Consider the following 16,868-nt stretch of genomic DNA (forward strand, 5'->3'; position numbering starts at 1 on the left):
CATGGTAAATAGATGGAGAAAAAATGGAAACAGTGACAGATTTTTATTTCCTTGAGCTCCAAAATCACTGTGAACAGTGACTGCAAACATGAAATGAAAAGATGCTTGCTCCTTGGAAGAAAAGTTATGACCAACCTAGACAGCATATTAAAAAGCAGAGACATCGCTTTGCAGACAAAGATCTGTATAGTCAAAGCTATGGTTTTTCCAGCAGTCATGTATGAATGTGAGAGGTGGACCATAAAGAAATGTTGCGAAGTAATTAGCCTCCAACTAATAAAAATAATTGAAAAAAAAAAAAAAAAGAATGCTGAGCACCGAAGAACTGACGCTTTCAAGCCATGGTGCTGGAGAAGACTCTTGGGAGTCCCTTGGACTGCAAGGAGATCCAACCAGTCCATCCTAAAGGAAATCAACCCTGAATATTCATTGGAAGGACTGGTGCTGAAGCTGAAGCTCCAATACTTAGGCCACCTGATGTGAAGAGCTGACTTATTAAAAAAGACCCTAACGCTGGAAAAGATTGAAGGCAGGAGGAGAAGGGGACGACAGAGGATGAGATGGTTGGATGGCATCACTGATTCAATGGACATGAGTTTGAGCAAACTCCAGGAGATAGTGAAGGACAGGGAAGCCTGATGTGCTGCAGTCCATTGGGTCACAGAGTTGGACACGACTGAGCAACTGAATAATGACAAAACCATTTTGATGCTGTGATGCAGATTCCTGGGTCCCCACACAGACCCTCTGAGTCCAAAGTCTTGGTCATCTGTGCTGTCAATGAGCTCCCAAGGAAGGCCCAATATGTGTCCACTCTGCCCCGGTGTGGGCCCTTCCAAGGGCAGCAGCTTGATCCTGACCTCCCTGCCTCCTACTGTGCCCTAGGGCAGTTAATGGGAAGCCTGCGGGGTTTGGGCCCCCAGTTTGCGCTGCCACCTCCATAAGTTGCCTGCCTGCTCTGAGCCTCTTTTGTGGAACAGTGTCTGAGTTTCCCATTACCACTATCACAAATTACCACAAACTTACTGGTTCAAAACAAGTGAAAGTTGCTCAGTCTTGTCCAACTCTTTGTGACCCCATGGGCTGTACAGCCCATGGAATTCTCCAGGCCAGAATACTGGAGTGGGCAGCCTTTCCCTTCTCAAGGGGATCTTCCCAAACCAGGGATCGAACCCACATCTCCGGCATTGCAGGCAGATTCTTTACCAGCTGAGCTACATGCAGGTGTATTCATGTACAGTTCTGTAGGTCAGAAGTCTCCCATGGGTCTCACTGGGCTTAAAACAGGTGTCAGCAAGGTTGGGTCCTCCTACAGGCTCTAGGGGAGAATTTGTTTCTTGCCTTTTACAACCAGCAGAGGCCTCCCACATCTCTGGTTCGTGGCCCCTTGCCGCACACTCAGAACTAACAGAGTAGCCAGCATCTCTCTGACCCTGCTTCCACACTCACTTCTCTCTCCCTGACTCTTCTTCCCCCTCTTCTGCTTTTAAGCACCCACTGATTACATGGGGCTCACCCTGATGATCCAGGGTGATCCTGGGTCGAGGTAATCCCCAGCTCAAAGTCACACCTGCAAAGTTCCTTTTACCATGGAAGGTCACATATTCACTGGTTCTGGGGTTTAGGCCTTGGGCATCTCTGGGGGCCATTATTTTGCCCATCACCGATGGGAGGGTCCACCCTGTACCCCCTTGTAATTAGCATTTCTCGAAGTGTGACCCATCTTCTGCCTGCATCAGCCTCACCTGGGGCTCTCATCCTAACTGTGGAGCATGTTCACCAGACCCACTCAGCTCAAGAAGCTGCCGGAGGCGGTGACCGCAGCACCCGCTGTACTGTATTCTCAACACAGGCTCCAGCACCGACACAGGATACACAATACAGGGGACAGCGCTGACCTCCGGGGCAGTGAGAAATGATGAGTTTTCAGCAGATCCAAGAATGGGCGAGCTAGGAGTTTCACTAATAAAAGGCACGGGCCAGAGGCTGAAGTTGTCCTTGCTGTTCCCTGACTTTACGGTGACGGCACTTGGCAGCCCGCTTGGTGTAATCTGGTTCCTGAGTCCCCCGCTGCACGTGGGCCAGCACTGGGGCAGGCACACTGCGAGGCCCTCGCAGGCTGCAGCGCTGCGTGTCTGTGGCAGGGGGGACCACAGGCCCGCCTTCCTCCACCTCATGAAGGCCCACACCAGACTTTGCAACCGCAAGTCCCGCGGCCTCCAGATGGCCCCCCCGTACCTCTCTGGCCCCACAATCTCAGCAAGTCCCCCATTCACCCTGGCCACACCCAGCTGCCTCTGACTTCTCCCACCTTCTCTGCATCTTACCATCACCCACGCCCCCAGCCTCTGCCCCAGACCAGGGCGTGTGCTCCTCAGATGCCGCCTGCCTGCCATCTCCTCCCTGCCATCCCAGGGCTGGGCAGATAGGACACACTCAGGTGGTCCCAGAGTCAGGTGTATCTGGGAGATGCCATCTGGACCGTGGATGGCCAAAGCAGGCACCGGGGGTGCTGGGAAAGGCCTTCTGGGTGTCACAGCCAGCAAGCCTCCTGCTCAAGGGGGCTACTCATGGGGTTGGGGTGGAGCCTGCCCTGGGCCACACCCAGAGAACAGAGTCCCAGCTCCTTGCCCACCGGGAGGCCCAGCCTGGCCCCGACTGCTTACACCAGGGCCTCCATACCCTCCCCCCACCCTCTGCTCCAGGCGCACCTGCCTTCTCTCTTTGTCACAAAAGAGGAATGCATGCTGCCCACAGGGTCACTGCTCCTGCCACCCTCTCTAGCAAGGACCATCTTCCCACAGACCCTGCAGGGCTGGCTCCTCCTTCAGGTCTCAGCCCAGACCCCCTGTGTGCAGAGAGGCCTTTCCCGAGCCCTCCCATCTAAAGTAGGCCCGAAGACACTCTACCACCTCACCTTGTATTGGTGGCTTCATGGCACTTAGCATTCTCTGAAATGCTTGTTTTTATTATCCTTTTGTGTGTAGGATTAGTCTTCAGTCTTCTCTCTCTAAACAGTGGGCTCTGAGGCAGCAAGAACCACGTGTCCTGCTCCCCGCGGGATCCCAGCATCCAGCCACGGCGCCCGGCGCACACAGGCCCTCAGGAAATATCCACAGAGGCGTGTCTCGGGGCAGGGCTCAGGCCGAGGAGACTGAGCCGAGAGCTCCCCGGGGCACTCACCCTCTGTCCCGGCACTAGTCCCTGGGCAAGGACTGGAGTGAGAAGATAGGCTGGAGAAGGGCAGGTCACAGGGACTTGATGGATGAGGCGGGCTAGGGAGGCGCTGGGGAAACATGGGGCCTGGGGTGGCCCAGTCCTCTCCCAGGGTCCAGGCACGGCTCCCGCAGCCAGTGTCCGCAAGCTGGGGACAACTCGGACTGGAACTCCCTGCTGGCCTCAAGGTTGTTCAAGGCCTGTGAGCTGTACCCTCAACACAGCCTTGACCTCAGGGACAGCAAGAGAGGCTGCAGGAGGCATCAGGAGGCACAGTCTTCCTCCCTGTCACAGGAAGAGTCCTGCTCACTCACATGTCTCACAATAGCTTGAGACATGTGGGGTGGCCACCGGCAAGTCCACCCTGGGGTTTCAGTTCCTCCACCAAGCACTGCCCTGACTTCAAGCAGCCCCGCCACTCCACCCAGCATGACAACAGCTCCTCAGTGGTCCCCAAGTCTTTGCTCACAGACAGGGTGGGCTGGAGAGAGACCTGCCCTTCTCCTTTGAGCTGCACTCTGTGAGGGGGGCCCTGAAGTTGCTACTCAGGCCCTAGCGAGTCACAGGTGAGCGGGCTCGCCCTTCCGAGTTTTCTCATGCAGCCCTCTCTCCCGAGAACCCCAGCATGCCTCCAGCAGGCATGCAGGGCCTGACCTGAGGGCTCCGGACATGGGGTGAGAATCCAAGAAGATTCACTGGCCTCAGGACTGGTCTCAGTACCTAAGCCCCAAGGCGAATCTATATGCTGGGACTCTCCCCCAACCTTCCTGTTTCTCCTTTGTCTTCACCAGCTGACGCTGGTCTCAGGCATGACCCTCACTGGGACCAGCCTCTGGCCCTAGCCTTGTCATAAAGCTCTGCTGCCTCCCTGCCCAGCCCATCCAACTCACCTGCCCTAGTACACCTATGTGCCCCAGACAGATGCCTTCTGTCTCCAGGCCTCAGTTTTGCCACCTGTACAAGATACAAGCATTGCTGTTTTTATTTGTTTAGTCTTCTACAAATAGCCATTGGCGCATGCTGGAGTAGTTCCCTACTCCATCTTCAGGCTGAGCACAACGGCTACTTCACCTTTGGTTCCAGGGAGGCAACACCTAGGCCTGTAATCCTCATTCTTCAGGACTTTGGAAATGGCCAGAGCCGATCTCTTCGGAGCCTGTGTGGCAGTTCTGCGGTTTCCAGGGAGTATCAGGCAGGTGTGCTCTTTCTGACAGTGTCAACCCAGACAGAGCAGGCCTAGGAGAAGGGAAAGCTGGATTCCTATTCATAATGTCTAAGTGTCTGGACCTAACTGTTCCTGAAAGCAGGATATCTTGACTTTTAATGCTTTGTAAGCCAATAAATTATTTTTGCTAGAGCTAGTTGGGTTGGGTAACCTGCCCCATCTCCTTAGGTAGGTCCTGACTGAAGCAAAGGACAAGATATCCCGACTTTTACGCTGGGACAAACCAGGACACTTTTAATGTCCAGCTGGAGCCAGCTGAGGAAGGTCACCCGATCTCGTTCAGGCTCCCTCCCCCCATTCTAAAAGTGAAATAGCAACCGGTTATCCTCCCAGCAGCTCAGTGTCTTCAGAGTGGTGAGCCACCCGCCCCGTGGGCCAGTTCCTAGGACCACCTCCGCGACAGAAGACGCTTGGAGGGTGATGAGCAGTCTTCCCCATCCTTTGACGCCCACCCCGTGCCCACCAGACAGGGGGCACAGACACACCACAAATCAGCGGCCATCACAGGAGGAGAGTCCAGAGCAGCGGCCAGAAAAGCAGGTGCCCCGGATTTTAGGCTCTCAGGGGTTTTCCAGGTGAGAGAGTCGGTAGCGGGGAGGGGCCAGTTCAGCTGCAGAGTCCAGCAGGGCCATGACGTGGAGGGTGGCATCTGATGCTCGTAGCGGCTCCCACCTCCAGGGGGTGGGAGGCGAGTCACGGCGGAGGGTCCTGAATGCAGGGCTGGACTTACGGCCTGGACCCCGAGGCCCGCAGCAGAGCAGAGGCCGGGTGAGCGGGGACGCCTCCGGGATGGGTGGCCTCAGAAGGGAGCGGGAAGGGAGCCCCGAGGCAGGGTCCCTCGCAGCCCCACCCGGAGCTCTGCGCGCCCAGCCTTCCCCGTGCGGCCGCGAGGGGGCGCCGCGCCGCGCCGCTTAGGGCCGGCCGCCGGAGTGAGGCGGGCTGCGCCCCCGGCCGCGCGCGGCGGGCGGCCGGCAGGGTCCGCGGCGCCGCGGCTCAGCGGGAGCGGCGGGCTCTGCCCATGGGCCGAGCTCCGACACGGGGCGCGCCGGGAGCCGGTGAGTCGGGGCGCGGCCGGGCGGGGCGCGGCGCTGCGGGCGGGGGCGGCGGCGGCGGCGGCGGGACTCGACGCGGAGAGGCGCGGCTGCGAGCCCGCGGGCCGGCAGGTGTCCGGGCCTCCGCGCGGGGACTCGCGGGCGGACCCAGGGCACAGGCGCGCGTGGGTGACAGCGCGTGGCCGGCCGGCTGGCGGGGCCGGGGAGCCCCGGCTCGCCGAATTGTGCGCCCTTCCCGGCAGGGACGGTGGAGGAAGGGGCTGCGGGGCGCGGGTGCGTGCGCGGGGTGGGCGCCAGGAGGAGACCGGCGGAGGGCGCACCCGCGGCCGCCGGGGCTCGTGACTCACTCTGCTGCGCGTGCACCGCCGCTCGCCTTGGCGCGAGGAGCAAGATTCCTCAGCTGCTCGATAGGCAGGAAAAGCCAGCCTGGGCCCAAAGCCTACCCAACACGAGACCTCAGTTTTCCCGGACTGTGAAATGGGAACAGGAAGGCTGACCTGCCGACTGACTGCTTGTGAAGATGACAAAGGGTCTTGTGGGAGAAGAGGGTGTTGTCACCTCTAAAGCTGGGATAGGATTGAGGGAAGGATCGATGCGAGAGAGCCTGCAGGGGCAGTGGGGTCAGCCTCGGGTTCTGGGTGTGTTCCTCACTAGTGATGGTGGGCAGGGCCAGGGAACCTGGAGTCCGCTCCACTCTGTGTCCCCGTGGGGATTGGGAGGCCTGAAGGGGAAGAGGCCAGGGGAGGCTCCTGCTCCTGCCCCGGGCTCCTTGCTCCAGGGGAGCAATGTTAAAAAGACAGACAAGCCAGCTTGGGGTATGGAGGGGTCACCCCTTGTCCCTTGCCCCTGTCTCCTGGTTCTCTGAGGCAGGTGTTCTGCGGCGTCTCAGGAGTCAGAGAAGTGTCCTGGGAAGATTAGCTTGCAGGGCAGGCGTTGTGTCTCCGTCTTAGGTGAAGTTACTGAGGCTTAGAGCAGTCACAGGACTTCTTCAAGGTCTCAGGACCATCAAGTGGTAAAGTTGGAGTTTCAACCATGGTAGGACTGGTTCCAAAAGCCATAGTCCAGTCACCGTGCCAGGTAACCCGGAGAGCCCTGGGTTTGTTGCCTCACTTGCCTGCAGCATTGCATTCCTTAAACTCCTGTGTGCTGTCTGCTGCTGACCCTGAGGAGTGCTTACAAGCAGATGTGGGAAAGGGAAGCTGAATAAGTCGTCTAAAGAAAAGCCAAGGTAATGGCAGGAGCTAAGTGGTAGGAAAAAAAATAAAACAGAGTAACTAGGGTGGAGACTGGGGAGGGGGTGAGGAGAGGCTTACCCTGGTCAAAGAGGATGTGTCTGAGCTGTGACCACTGACCACGACTGTGATGTGACTCCCACAAAAAAGGTCCAAGGGGGCAAGGCCCCTGAAGCAGGCACAGGTGGGAGGAGAGAGGAGCTGAAACAGAGCCAGTTTTGTGAGCTGTGGAGTTTGACCTTTCCTCCCGGTGCGATGGACAGACCCTGGAGGGTTTCGAGTTTTGAAAGGATGTCCCTAAGGTGAGTGGAGAGGACTTTTGAAAGGATGTCCCTAAGGTGAGTGGAGAGGACTTTTGAAAGGATGTCCCTAAGGTGAGTGGAGAGGACTATCAGGAGCAGGAGAGGGAGCAGGGAGGAGGCTGTTGGAGTCTGCCAGAGATTCTCAAGGATAGACAGTTGGCTGCCAGATGTGGAGTCTGCCAGCTTGGCAGAGCCAGGGGCTCAAGAAGGGCATGGTTCTCTGCAGGTGGTGGGGCTGCTAGCTGTGGTGGACAGGAGAACCAGTTTGGTCTGAAGCCCTACCCATCTTCCTGCGTCCTTCTGGGTGCCCATCTCAGACCTCCCTGTGCCTGGCAGGGGAAGGAGTGCCTGCCCCGAATGTGTAGAGATGAGATGCTAGGTGTTCAGGTCAATCTCTGCATCCTTTCATATGTTCCCATAGGTCTTTGAGCTAATCCAGCTCTGACTTGTACTTTGACCCAGGCCTAGAGTCAGCCATTTCTCAAGAAGTCTTGGTGTCTTTTAGTGGGGTTGTGGTGGGGGTTAGAAACCAGTTTCTGAGCATTAGAAATGCTCATTGCTACCGTGGCGTCATGGACCCTAGACCACCTCAGGGGACTGAACCAAGAACTCCTTTTTTAAAACTGAAAGTTAATAGTTTCATCTCCTTTCTCCTACAGTAAGAACCTGGTTCCCCAAAAATATCAATATAAAAGTTGAGTTATATTTTATTCGATAGAAATTCAGGACTTAAGCCCAGGAGGCAGCATCTCAAGTAACTCTGAGAGAACTGCTCCAAGGAGGCAAGAGGGGGAGCCAGGTTATATAGAAGTTTTGCAACAGAGGGCAAATAGTCTAAAGTCAAAAGTTTACTGTAAATTAAAGAAAACCAGATATCTCAAGTTAAGGAACTAGCGCTTTTCTATGTATGGGAAGATGCGAGAGTCTGGGCTTACTGAAATCATTCCTTTGATATGCTCCTCAGCTAGTATCCTGTGTTTTCAAATCCCAAGTTTCCTCCGGGCTCATCAAGGGGAGTGACTGCAGTCTGATGGCTGCTGATGGCAGGTATTGTTCTTTCCTGAGGTCCCCCAGGGCTCACCAGCTCACCTTCCGTGCTGGCTGCAATTGCTAATGGCTGTGACATCCTTTGTTTACTGATACGGCAGGAATAGTCCATTTCTCAGTAATAATTTGCTTAACCCTAGAATATAGTCAAAATAGTTTCAAAATCACTACATCCAAACCAACCAAAACCTACCGGGTCAAGTTCAGGATTTCTTTGGCTGTCAAGTCAGCACTATGTACATATGTTATCAGTTTGATATACCATTAGTTTCATTTGTTTGCACACAATTTGTTTTTTCCCCCTTTATGATATAATTTAATTTTTGAACATTTGTTTTACATGGTACAAAGGTCAAAACTAAAAAAAAAAAAAAAAAAAAAAAAAGCTGTATTTGCAGTCTCAGTCCCATTCCTGTCTCTTTCTTCTTGTCCCCATACTATGGTATTTGAGATAATTTCAGGTTTATTCTTCCTGGGTCTCTTTGTTAAACCACTTATAAATTATTACAAAAGTTAGTATATATACATCTTTTTTGTGCCTTGCTTTTTTCAGTTAGAAATATCTTTTTACTAGTTCATAGAGACTCTCCTCATTCCTTTGTAGACCCACATCATACTCCGTTCTGAGTCTGTTCCGTACTTATTCAACTATCTTACTCATTGACATTTGGGTTTTTTTTTTTTTTTTACAAGCCTTTGCTATTAAAAATAATGGAATAATAGATAACCTTGCACATAGGTTGCTTGTATTTGTGGAGGCATATTATTGATTCCAAGAATAAGAGTAAGTAAATATTTATTTTGTTAACTATTCTTGATTTCCCTCTCCCCAAATTTCGCACTCCTACCAGCAAGTTGTGACAGTGTCTATTTCCCCCACACTCTCATGGATCTGAGAGCCAGTAAATAGTGCTTCAATACATTTTAATTTACATTTCTATTATTATGAGTGAAATTAGACAGCTTTTCATTTGTTCATGGGTCATTTGATCATCTTTTTTCTGTAAATTGCCTGTGCATATATTTTGTCCATTTCCTTTTGGATTTGAGGGTGTTCTTTTCTTTGGATTTAAAATTTTGTCTAAAATACGTATTAGAGATATTAGTGCTTTATCTTTGTTAAATTGTGACTGTTTCTCCCAAGGTTCTTTTTACTTGTTCATAGTGAGTTTTATCATTAAAAGCTTCTGTTCTGAGACTATTAATTTAGTCATTCTTTTCATTTATTGCATCTAGATTTTGAATCCTAGTTAGAAAGGCTTTTCTCAACCCAACTGTAATGGAATTCACCTCTGTTTCCTATAGTCTTTTGGTTTTGTGCTTAGTTTACAGATCCAATTTAATCTTTTTCCAAATGTTTATCCCAACATTTTTTTTAAAGGCCATCTTTTGTCTTGTGATCTGAAATGCATTTGTGTCATATACTAAATATCCAAGTGCAGTTGGACCTGTTTCTAGCCTGTCACAGAGCTTTATCCCTTCCTGTGCTGGTCCCACGTATAGGAGTTACACTGTATGTGTCTGTGTGTGTCTGTGTGAACAGCAGGGAAGACTGTATCTACAACTGTTGCAATAGAGGAAAGAGATTGAACTCAATTCCCTTTATTATGTTGTGATATCTGGTAGGGCTAATCTTCCTTCCACTGCTTTTATTTCAGGATTTTCCTAACTATTGTAACATGTTGCTGATATCTTTTGTTAGGATCACATTAATTTTATGTATAACTTCAGGATAACTGATGTTTTTATGAAGTTGAGTCATCCTGTCCAAAAACAAGGAATGTCTTCCTTTATATTGAAGATTCCTTAGTTTTTTATTTGTTCAAGACCACTTTCAGGAGCATTTTGAAGCTTTCTTCATGGTCCTTGTCAAGTTTATTCATGAATATTTTACCTCGTTTGTTCCTATTATGATAGGGAAAACTTTTTTCCCCGTGATGTCTTTTTTTCATGGCTTATATCTTTTTGTTTATTTCTTTTTTTCAACATAATTAAGATTTATACAATTCTCACACAACAGTATGATGCAAATTCTACTCAAATTCCCATAGATGCTAAATTGGGAAACACTAGAACATATTCAGGGACATAAAACAAGGTGCAAAAATTACATGATCTAAAGATATTGAAATCATGCAGAGTCTGTACTCTTAACACTATGGAATTATGCTAGAAATCAATATTGAAGATATTTGAAAATAACCCACACATTTTTAAGTGCAGTATGACGTTTACCGAGATCTTCAAGTTAGGCGTCAAAAGCCTCAATAAGTTAGACTGAAAAAAAACAGAGGGTGTTTGCAGAGAATAAAGCATTGAAATAAGAAATTAATATTAAAGATACTTTAAACAAAATCCCGTGTATTTGGAAATTAAATTATGGGTGTTTCTAAGAAGCCATAACAAGAAAAATTAGACAGTATTTGTAATAGAATGAAAATGAGAAGAGAGTTTACCATAATTTATTTCACACAGCTGAAGCTACTCAGTGCATTTAAATACAAAGTGGAGTCTTGAATAAGATATGAAAATGAATAATGGACAGTGGCATAAAACTTTGTGAAATTTGAACAAAAGCTGAATTTTAGGTATCTCTTGCTAATTCCTGTTGTTTTCTGTTTTTTTTACAACTTAGTATTTCTTTATATTCTCTGAATTGGTTTAGAAGTTTCAAGCCTCATTCGCAAATATTTTTAATCACTAAGATAAATTGTCTAGACTTTTAGCACTAATACTAGATGCTAAAAAGCATGGAACTATATCAAAGTTTTGAGTGAATATAAATTAGAAATCTAGCATTCTACATATACTAAGTCAAACAAATGGAATCAAAATGTCATAAATTTTTTAGCTAGGCAAAAATTCATAAATTTTCTAAAATATATATATTATATATACTGTATGTATGTATAAAATATATGTGTGGTGTGTGTGTGTGTGTTTGTATGAGAGAGAGAGAAAACCTTTTCCACTAGGTAAAGGCTTAAGAAAGAACAACAACAAAAAAGAAGATGTGGAGAAATTGGAAAACATAAACTAAATGAAATGGGAGCACTGAATAGGAAATAGAAAAGGAGAAACAAACTAGATAAAAGTAAAAGATCCTCATATAATCTGTTATTTTTGAACATGGCTGCTCATTAGAAACATATCTGGAGGTACCTGGGCATTGGTATTTTTTCAAAAAATTCTAAGATAACTCTGTTGTGCATCTGGATTTTAAAAAATGATTACAGGTTTTTCTATTAAATGGTAGTTTTGATGATACAGAATTCTGTTATTTTCTGTTGATTAATCAGGATACAATTGTATATAAGCTCCAGTCAGTTCAGTTCAGTTGCTCAGTCGTGTCCGACTCTTTGCAACCCCATGAGCTGCAGCACACGAGGCTTCCCTGTCCATCACCAACTCCTGGAGCTTGCTCAAACTCATGTCCATTGAGTCGGTGATGCCATCCAACCATCTCATCCTCTGTTATCCCCTTCTCCTGCCTTCAATCTTTCCCAGCATCAGGGTCTTTTCCAATGAGTCAGTTCTTCCCATCAGGTGGCCAAAGTATTGGAGCTTCAGCTTCAGCACCAGTCCTTCCGATGAATATTCAGGCTGATTTCCTTTATGATTGACTGGTTTGATCTCCTTGCAGTCCAAGGGACTCTCAAGAGTCTTCTCTAACACCACAGTTCAAAAGCATCAATTCTTCGGCCTTCAGCTTTCTTTATGGTCAAACTCTCACATTCATACATGACTACTGGAAAAACCATAGCTTTGACTATACAGACCTTTGTCAGCAAAGTGATGTCTCTGCTTTTTAATAAGCTATCTAGGCTGGTCTTAGCTAGCCTAAGACCAAGGCAAGTGTCTTAATTTTATGGCTGCAGTCACCATCTGCAGTGATTTTGGAGCTCAAAAAAATAAAGTCTGTCACTGTTTCCATTGTTTCCCCATCTATTTGCTATGAAATGATGGGACCAAATGCCATGATCTTAGTTTTTTGAATGTTAAGTTTTAAGCCAGCTTTTTCACTCTCCTTTTTCACTTTCATCAAGAGGCTCTTTAGTTCCTCTTCACTTTCTGCCATAAGGGTGTTGTCATCTGCATATCTGAGGTTATTGATATTTCTCCCAGCAATCTTGATTACATAATCACAATAGTAAAAGATGTTTATCAGTTTTCACAATCAATACCCAGACAAAAAATAACAGATAATTAGAATTGCAAGCCATAATGGAAGCGTGATTAACCTAATAATATGAAATAATTAGATAAAATTTGAGGGATTTAATAGAGTGATGTGGTAAGTGAAAATGCCAGTCTTACGTTTGGTTGGTGCATTTGATCCATTTACAGTTAAGGTGGTTATAATATGTATAATCCTATTAACATTTTCTTAATTGTTTGAGGTTTATTTTATGTAGGTCTTTTCCTTCTCTTGTTTCCTGCCTAGAGAAGTTCCTTTAGCATCTATTGTAAAGCTGGTTTGGTGGTGCTGAATTCTCTTAAATTTTTGCTTCTCTGGAAAGCTTTTGCTCTCTCCATCAAATCTGAACGAGTCTTGCTGGGTAGAGTATTCCTGGTTGTAGGTTCTTTTTCATCACCTTAAATATATGGTGCCATTCCCTTCTGGCTTGTAAAGTTTCTGTTGAGAAATCAGCTGATAACCTGATAGGAGTTCCCTTGTATGTTATTTGTCATTTTTCCCTTGTTGCTTTTGATATTTTATCTTTAATTTTCATCAGTTTGATTACTCTGTGTCTCTCTGTGTTCCTCCTTGGGTTTATCCTTTCTGGGACTCTGCACTTCCTGGACTTGGTTGACTATTTCCTTTCCCATGTTAAGGAAGTTCTCAGCTCTTCTCTCTTCAAATATTTTCTTGGTTCCTTTCTCTCTCTTCTTCTTCTGGGGTGCCTATAATGCAAATGTTGGTGCCCTTAATGTCCCAGAGGTCTTTTAGGCTATTTGCATTTTATTCCATTCTTCTTTCTGTATTCTGTTCTGCAGCAATGATTTCCACCATTCTGTCCTCCAGGTCACTTATCTGTTCTTTTGCCTCAGTTATTCTGCTATTGATTCCTTCTAGTGTATTTTTCATTTCTGCTTGTTCTTTAGTTCTTCTGGTGTTTGGTAAACATTTTTTGCATCTTCTCAACGTTTGCCTCCATTCTTTTTCTGAGATCCTGAATCATCTTCACTGTTATTTTTCTGAATTCTTTTTCTGGAAGGTTGCCTATCCCACTTCATTTAGTTGTTTTTGTAAGGTTTTATCTTGCCCCTTCGTCTGGGACAAAACCCTCTGCTTTTTCATCCTGGTTAACTTTCTGTAATGTGGTTTTGTTCTCGCCCCTGAGGGATTGTGGGTCTTCCTGCTTCTTCTGTCTGCTCTCTGGTGGAGGAGGCTAAGAGGCTTGTGTACCCTTCCTGATGGGAGGGACTGGTGGTGGGAAAAACTGGGTCTTGCTGTGGTGGGCAGGGCCATGCCCAGTAAAACTTGAATGCAATTATCCACTGATGGGTGGGGTTGTGCTCCCTCCCTGTGAGTTGTTTGGCCTGAGGGGACCCATCCCTGAAGTCTGTGGGCTGTAGGTAGGGTTGATGGTGACCTCTAAGAGGCCTGACACTAAGGGCGTCTTCCAGGACTGCTGCCGCCAGTGTCCTTGTCCCCACAAAGAGCCACTGCTGACCCTCACCTCCACAGGAAGCCCTGCAACAGCAGCAGGCCGGTCTGGTTTAGTCCCCTGTGGGCTCACTGCTCCTTTCCCCTGGATCTTGGAGTGCATGCGATTTTGTTTGTGTCCTGCTACAGTGGAGTCTGTGTTTCCCCAGTCCCGTGGGAGTCCTGCAATCAAATCCTGCTGGTCTTCAAGTCAGATTCCCTGGGGATTCCCAGTCCCTTTGTCAGATCCCCAGGCTGAGAAGCCTGACATGGGCTTAGAACCTTCCCAACAGTGGGAGAGCGTCTTTGATGTTATTGTTCTCCAGTTTGTGGGTCACCAACTGACAGATATGGGATTTTATTTTATCATGTTTGTGCTCCTACCATCTCATTGGGGCTTCTTTGTCTTTGGACATGAGGTATCTCTTTTTGATGGGTTCCAGCAGCCTTCTGTTGGTGGTGGTTCAACAGCTAGTTGCAATTTTGGTGCTCTCACAGGAGGAGATGAATGCATGTCCTTCTACTCTGTCATCTTGAACCAGAAGCTGAAATTTAATTTTAAGAAATGATACAAATGAACGCATTATAAAGAGATGGACTTACAGATACTGAAATCAAATTATGGATATTTAAGGGGAAATGTTGTTGGGGGGGATAAATCAGGAGCTTGGGATGAACATACACATACTACTATATATAAGATAGATAACCAACAAGGACCTACTATTTACCTATTGTATAGCACAGGGAACTCAACTCAATAATCTCTGATAATCTATATGAAAAAATAACCTATAAAGGAATGAATATATATATATATATATATGTATAATGAGTCACTTTGCTCTACATCTGAATCTAACAAAACATGGTGAATCAACTATGTTCAAATAAATTTTAATTTTAAAAATAAAAGAATAAAAGTAAAAAATAAACCATGTTGTTTTCTTAAGTTATTTTTCAGAGTGTTAATAGTATATTGTGTCTTGAGCCAGTATTTTTGCATCTTTGCTAAATTTATTAGCTCTAGTAGTTTTTTGTACATTCTTTGGGATTTTGTATATATATATATGGGGTCATGTCATCTCTGAATAGAGATTTCCTTTTAATTAATGCCTTTTATTTCTTTTTGGTGCCTCATTGCTCTGTCTAGAACTTCCAGTAGAATACTGAATCGCAGTGTTGAAAGTAGACATCCTTGCCTTATTCCAGATGAGAAGGCTTTTAAAAACAGTTTCAATTTCTTTGATTGATATTGGGCTATTTGTTTGATCTATTTCTTCTTTCATGAGAGTTGGTAGTTTGTATACATTGAAAAAATTTTCTGTTTTATCTAAATTGTCAATTGATTGACAGAAAGTTTTCCATAATATTTCCTTTTTAACCTTTTCATATCTTTAGAACTTGTATTAATGTCACTTCATTTATGATATTGGTAATATGTGTAATCTCTTTTTTCCTGATTAATCTAAATAGAAGTTTATTCATTTTTTTTATCTTCTCAGAGAACCAGCTTTTTGGTTCATAGTTTTGCTCTATTGTTTTTCTGTTATATGCCTCATTGGTTTTTGCTCTGAGTATTATAATTTCCTTTTTTCCACTTACTTTGGGTTTCATTTGCTCTTCTTGTTTCTTAAGATAAAAGCTGAGGTCATCAATATGAGTATATGATTTAAAATCTACTTTTTTCTAATATTCGCATTTACTACTATAAGATTTCTTCTAAATACCTCTTCAACTGCATCCCACATGTACTGATATGTTGTGTTTTCATTATATTCAGATCAGAATATGTTTTAATTCCTTTATTATTTTTTTCTTTCATCCATAAGTTATTTAGCAGTGTATTATTTAGCTTTCAAATATTTGGGGATTTTCCAGATACTTTTGTTAATTATATCTAATTCCTATGTGGTCAAAGAACACATTTTCTGTAACTTAAGTCCCTTTAAATTTACTAAGAATTGTTTTGTGGCCTAGAATATAGTCTGTCTTGTTGAATGTACATTTGAAGTGAATGTGTATTCTGCTATTCTTGTATGACGTTTTCTACAAACATCAGTCAGTTTGTTGCTTGGTAATGTTTTTTTTTTTTTTTTAATTAGTTGGAGGCTAATTACTTCACAACATTTCAGTGGGTTTTGTCATACATTGATATGAATCAGCCATAGAGTTACACGTATTCCCCATCCCACCTCCCTCTCCACCCGATTCCTCTGGGTCTTCCCAGTGCACCAGGTCCGAGCACTTGTCTCATGCATCCCACCTGGGCTGGTTATCTGTTTCACCATAGATAATATACATGCTGTTCTTTCGAAACATCCCACCCTCACCTTCTCCTGCAGAGTTCAAAAGTCTGTTCTGTACTTCTGTGTCTCTTTTTCTGTTTTGCATATAGGGTTATCGTTACCATCTTTCTAAATTCCATACATATGTGTTAGTATGCTGTAATGTTCTTTATCTTTCTGGCTTACTTCACTCTGTATAATGGGCTCCAGTTTCATCCACCTCATTAGAACTGGTTCAAATGAATTCTTTTTAATGGCTGAGTAAAATTCCATGGTGTATATGTACCACAGCTTCCTTATCCATTCATCTGCTGATGGGCATCTAGGTTGCTTCCATGTCCTGGCTATAATAAACAGTGCTGCGATGAACATTGGGGTGCATGTGTCTCTTTCAGATCTGGTTTCCTCAGTGTGTATGCCCAGAAGTGGGATTGCTGGGTCATATGGCAGTTCTATTTCCAGTTTTTAATGAAATCGCCACACTGTTTTCCATAGTGGCTGTACTAGTTTGCATTCCCACCAACAGTGTAAGAGGGTTCCCTTTTCTCCACACCCTCTCCAGCATTTATTGCTTGTAGACTTTTGGATAGCAGCCATCCTGACTGGCGTGTAATGGTACCTCATTGTGGTTTTGATTTGCATTTCTCTAATAATGAGTGATGTTGAGCATCTTTTCATGTGTTTGTTAGCCATCTGTATGTCTTCTTTGGAGAAATATCTGTTTAGTTCTTTGGCCCATTTTGTGATTGGGTCATTTATTTTTCTGGAATTGAGCTTCAGGAGTTGCTTGTATATTTTTGAGATTAATCCTTTGTCTGTTGCTTCATTTGCTATTATTTTCTCCCAATCTGAGGGC

General features: G+C 45.9%; 1 protein-coding gene across 5 annotated transcripts in view; it reads left to right on the forward strand.

Moving 5' to 3' along the window:
* The first annotated feature begins 4,443 nt into the window (after nt 1-4,443).
* The window catches only part of RASGEF1C (RasGEF domain family member 1C), a 94,254-nt gene continuing 81,829 nt past the window's right edge, over nt 4,444-16,868 (forward strand). For 2 of the 5 annotated variants that reach the window (XR_006342560.1, XM_043910674.1), the window contains exon 1: nt 5,023-5,209. Coding sequence is in view for 1 of the 5 variants with exons in the window: in XM_043910674.1 (XP_043766609.1) it covers nt 5,072-5,209 (138 nt within the window). In the remaining 4 variants the exon portion in view is untranslated. The other 3 variants (XM_043910676.1, XM_043910677.1, XM_043910675.1) reach the window with 3 other exon arrangements.

Source organism: Cervus elaphus, chromosome 9 (genome assembly GCF_910594005.1).
Source record: "Cervus elaphus chromosome 9, mCerEla1.1, whole genome shotgun sequence".
NCBI lineage: Eukaryota > Metazoa > Chordata > Mammalia > Artiodactyla > Cervidae > Cervus > Cervus elaphus.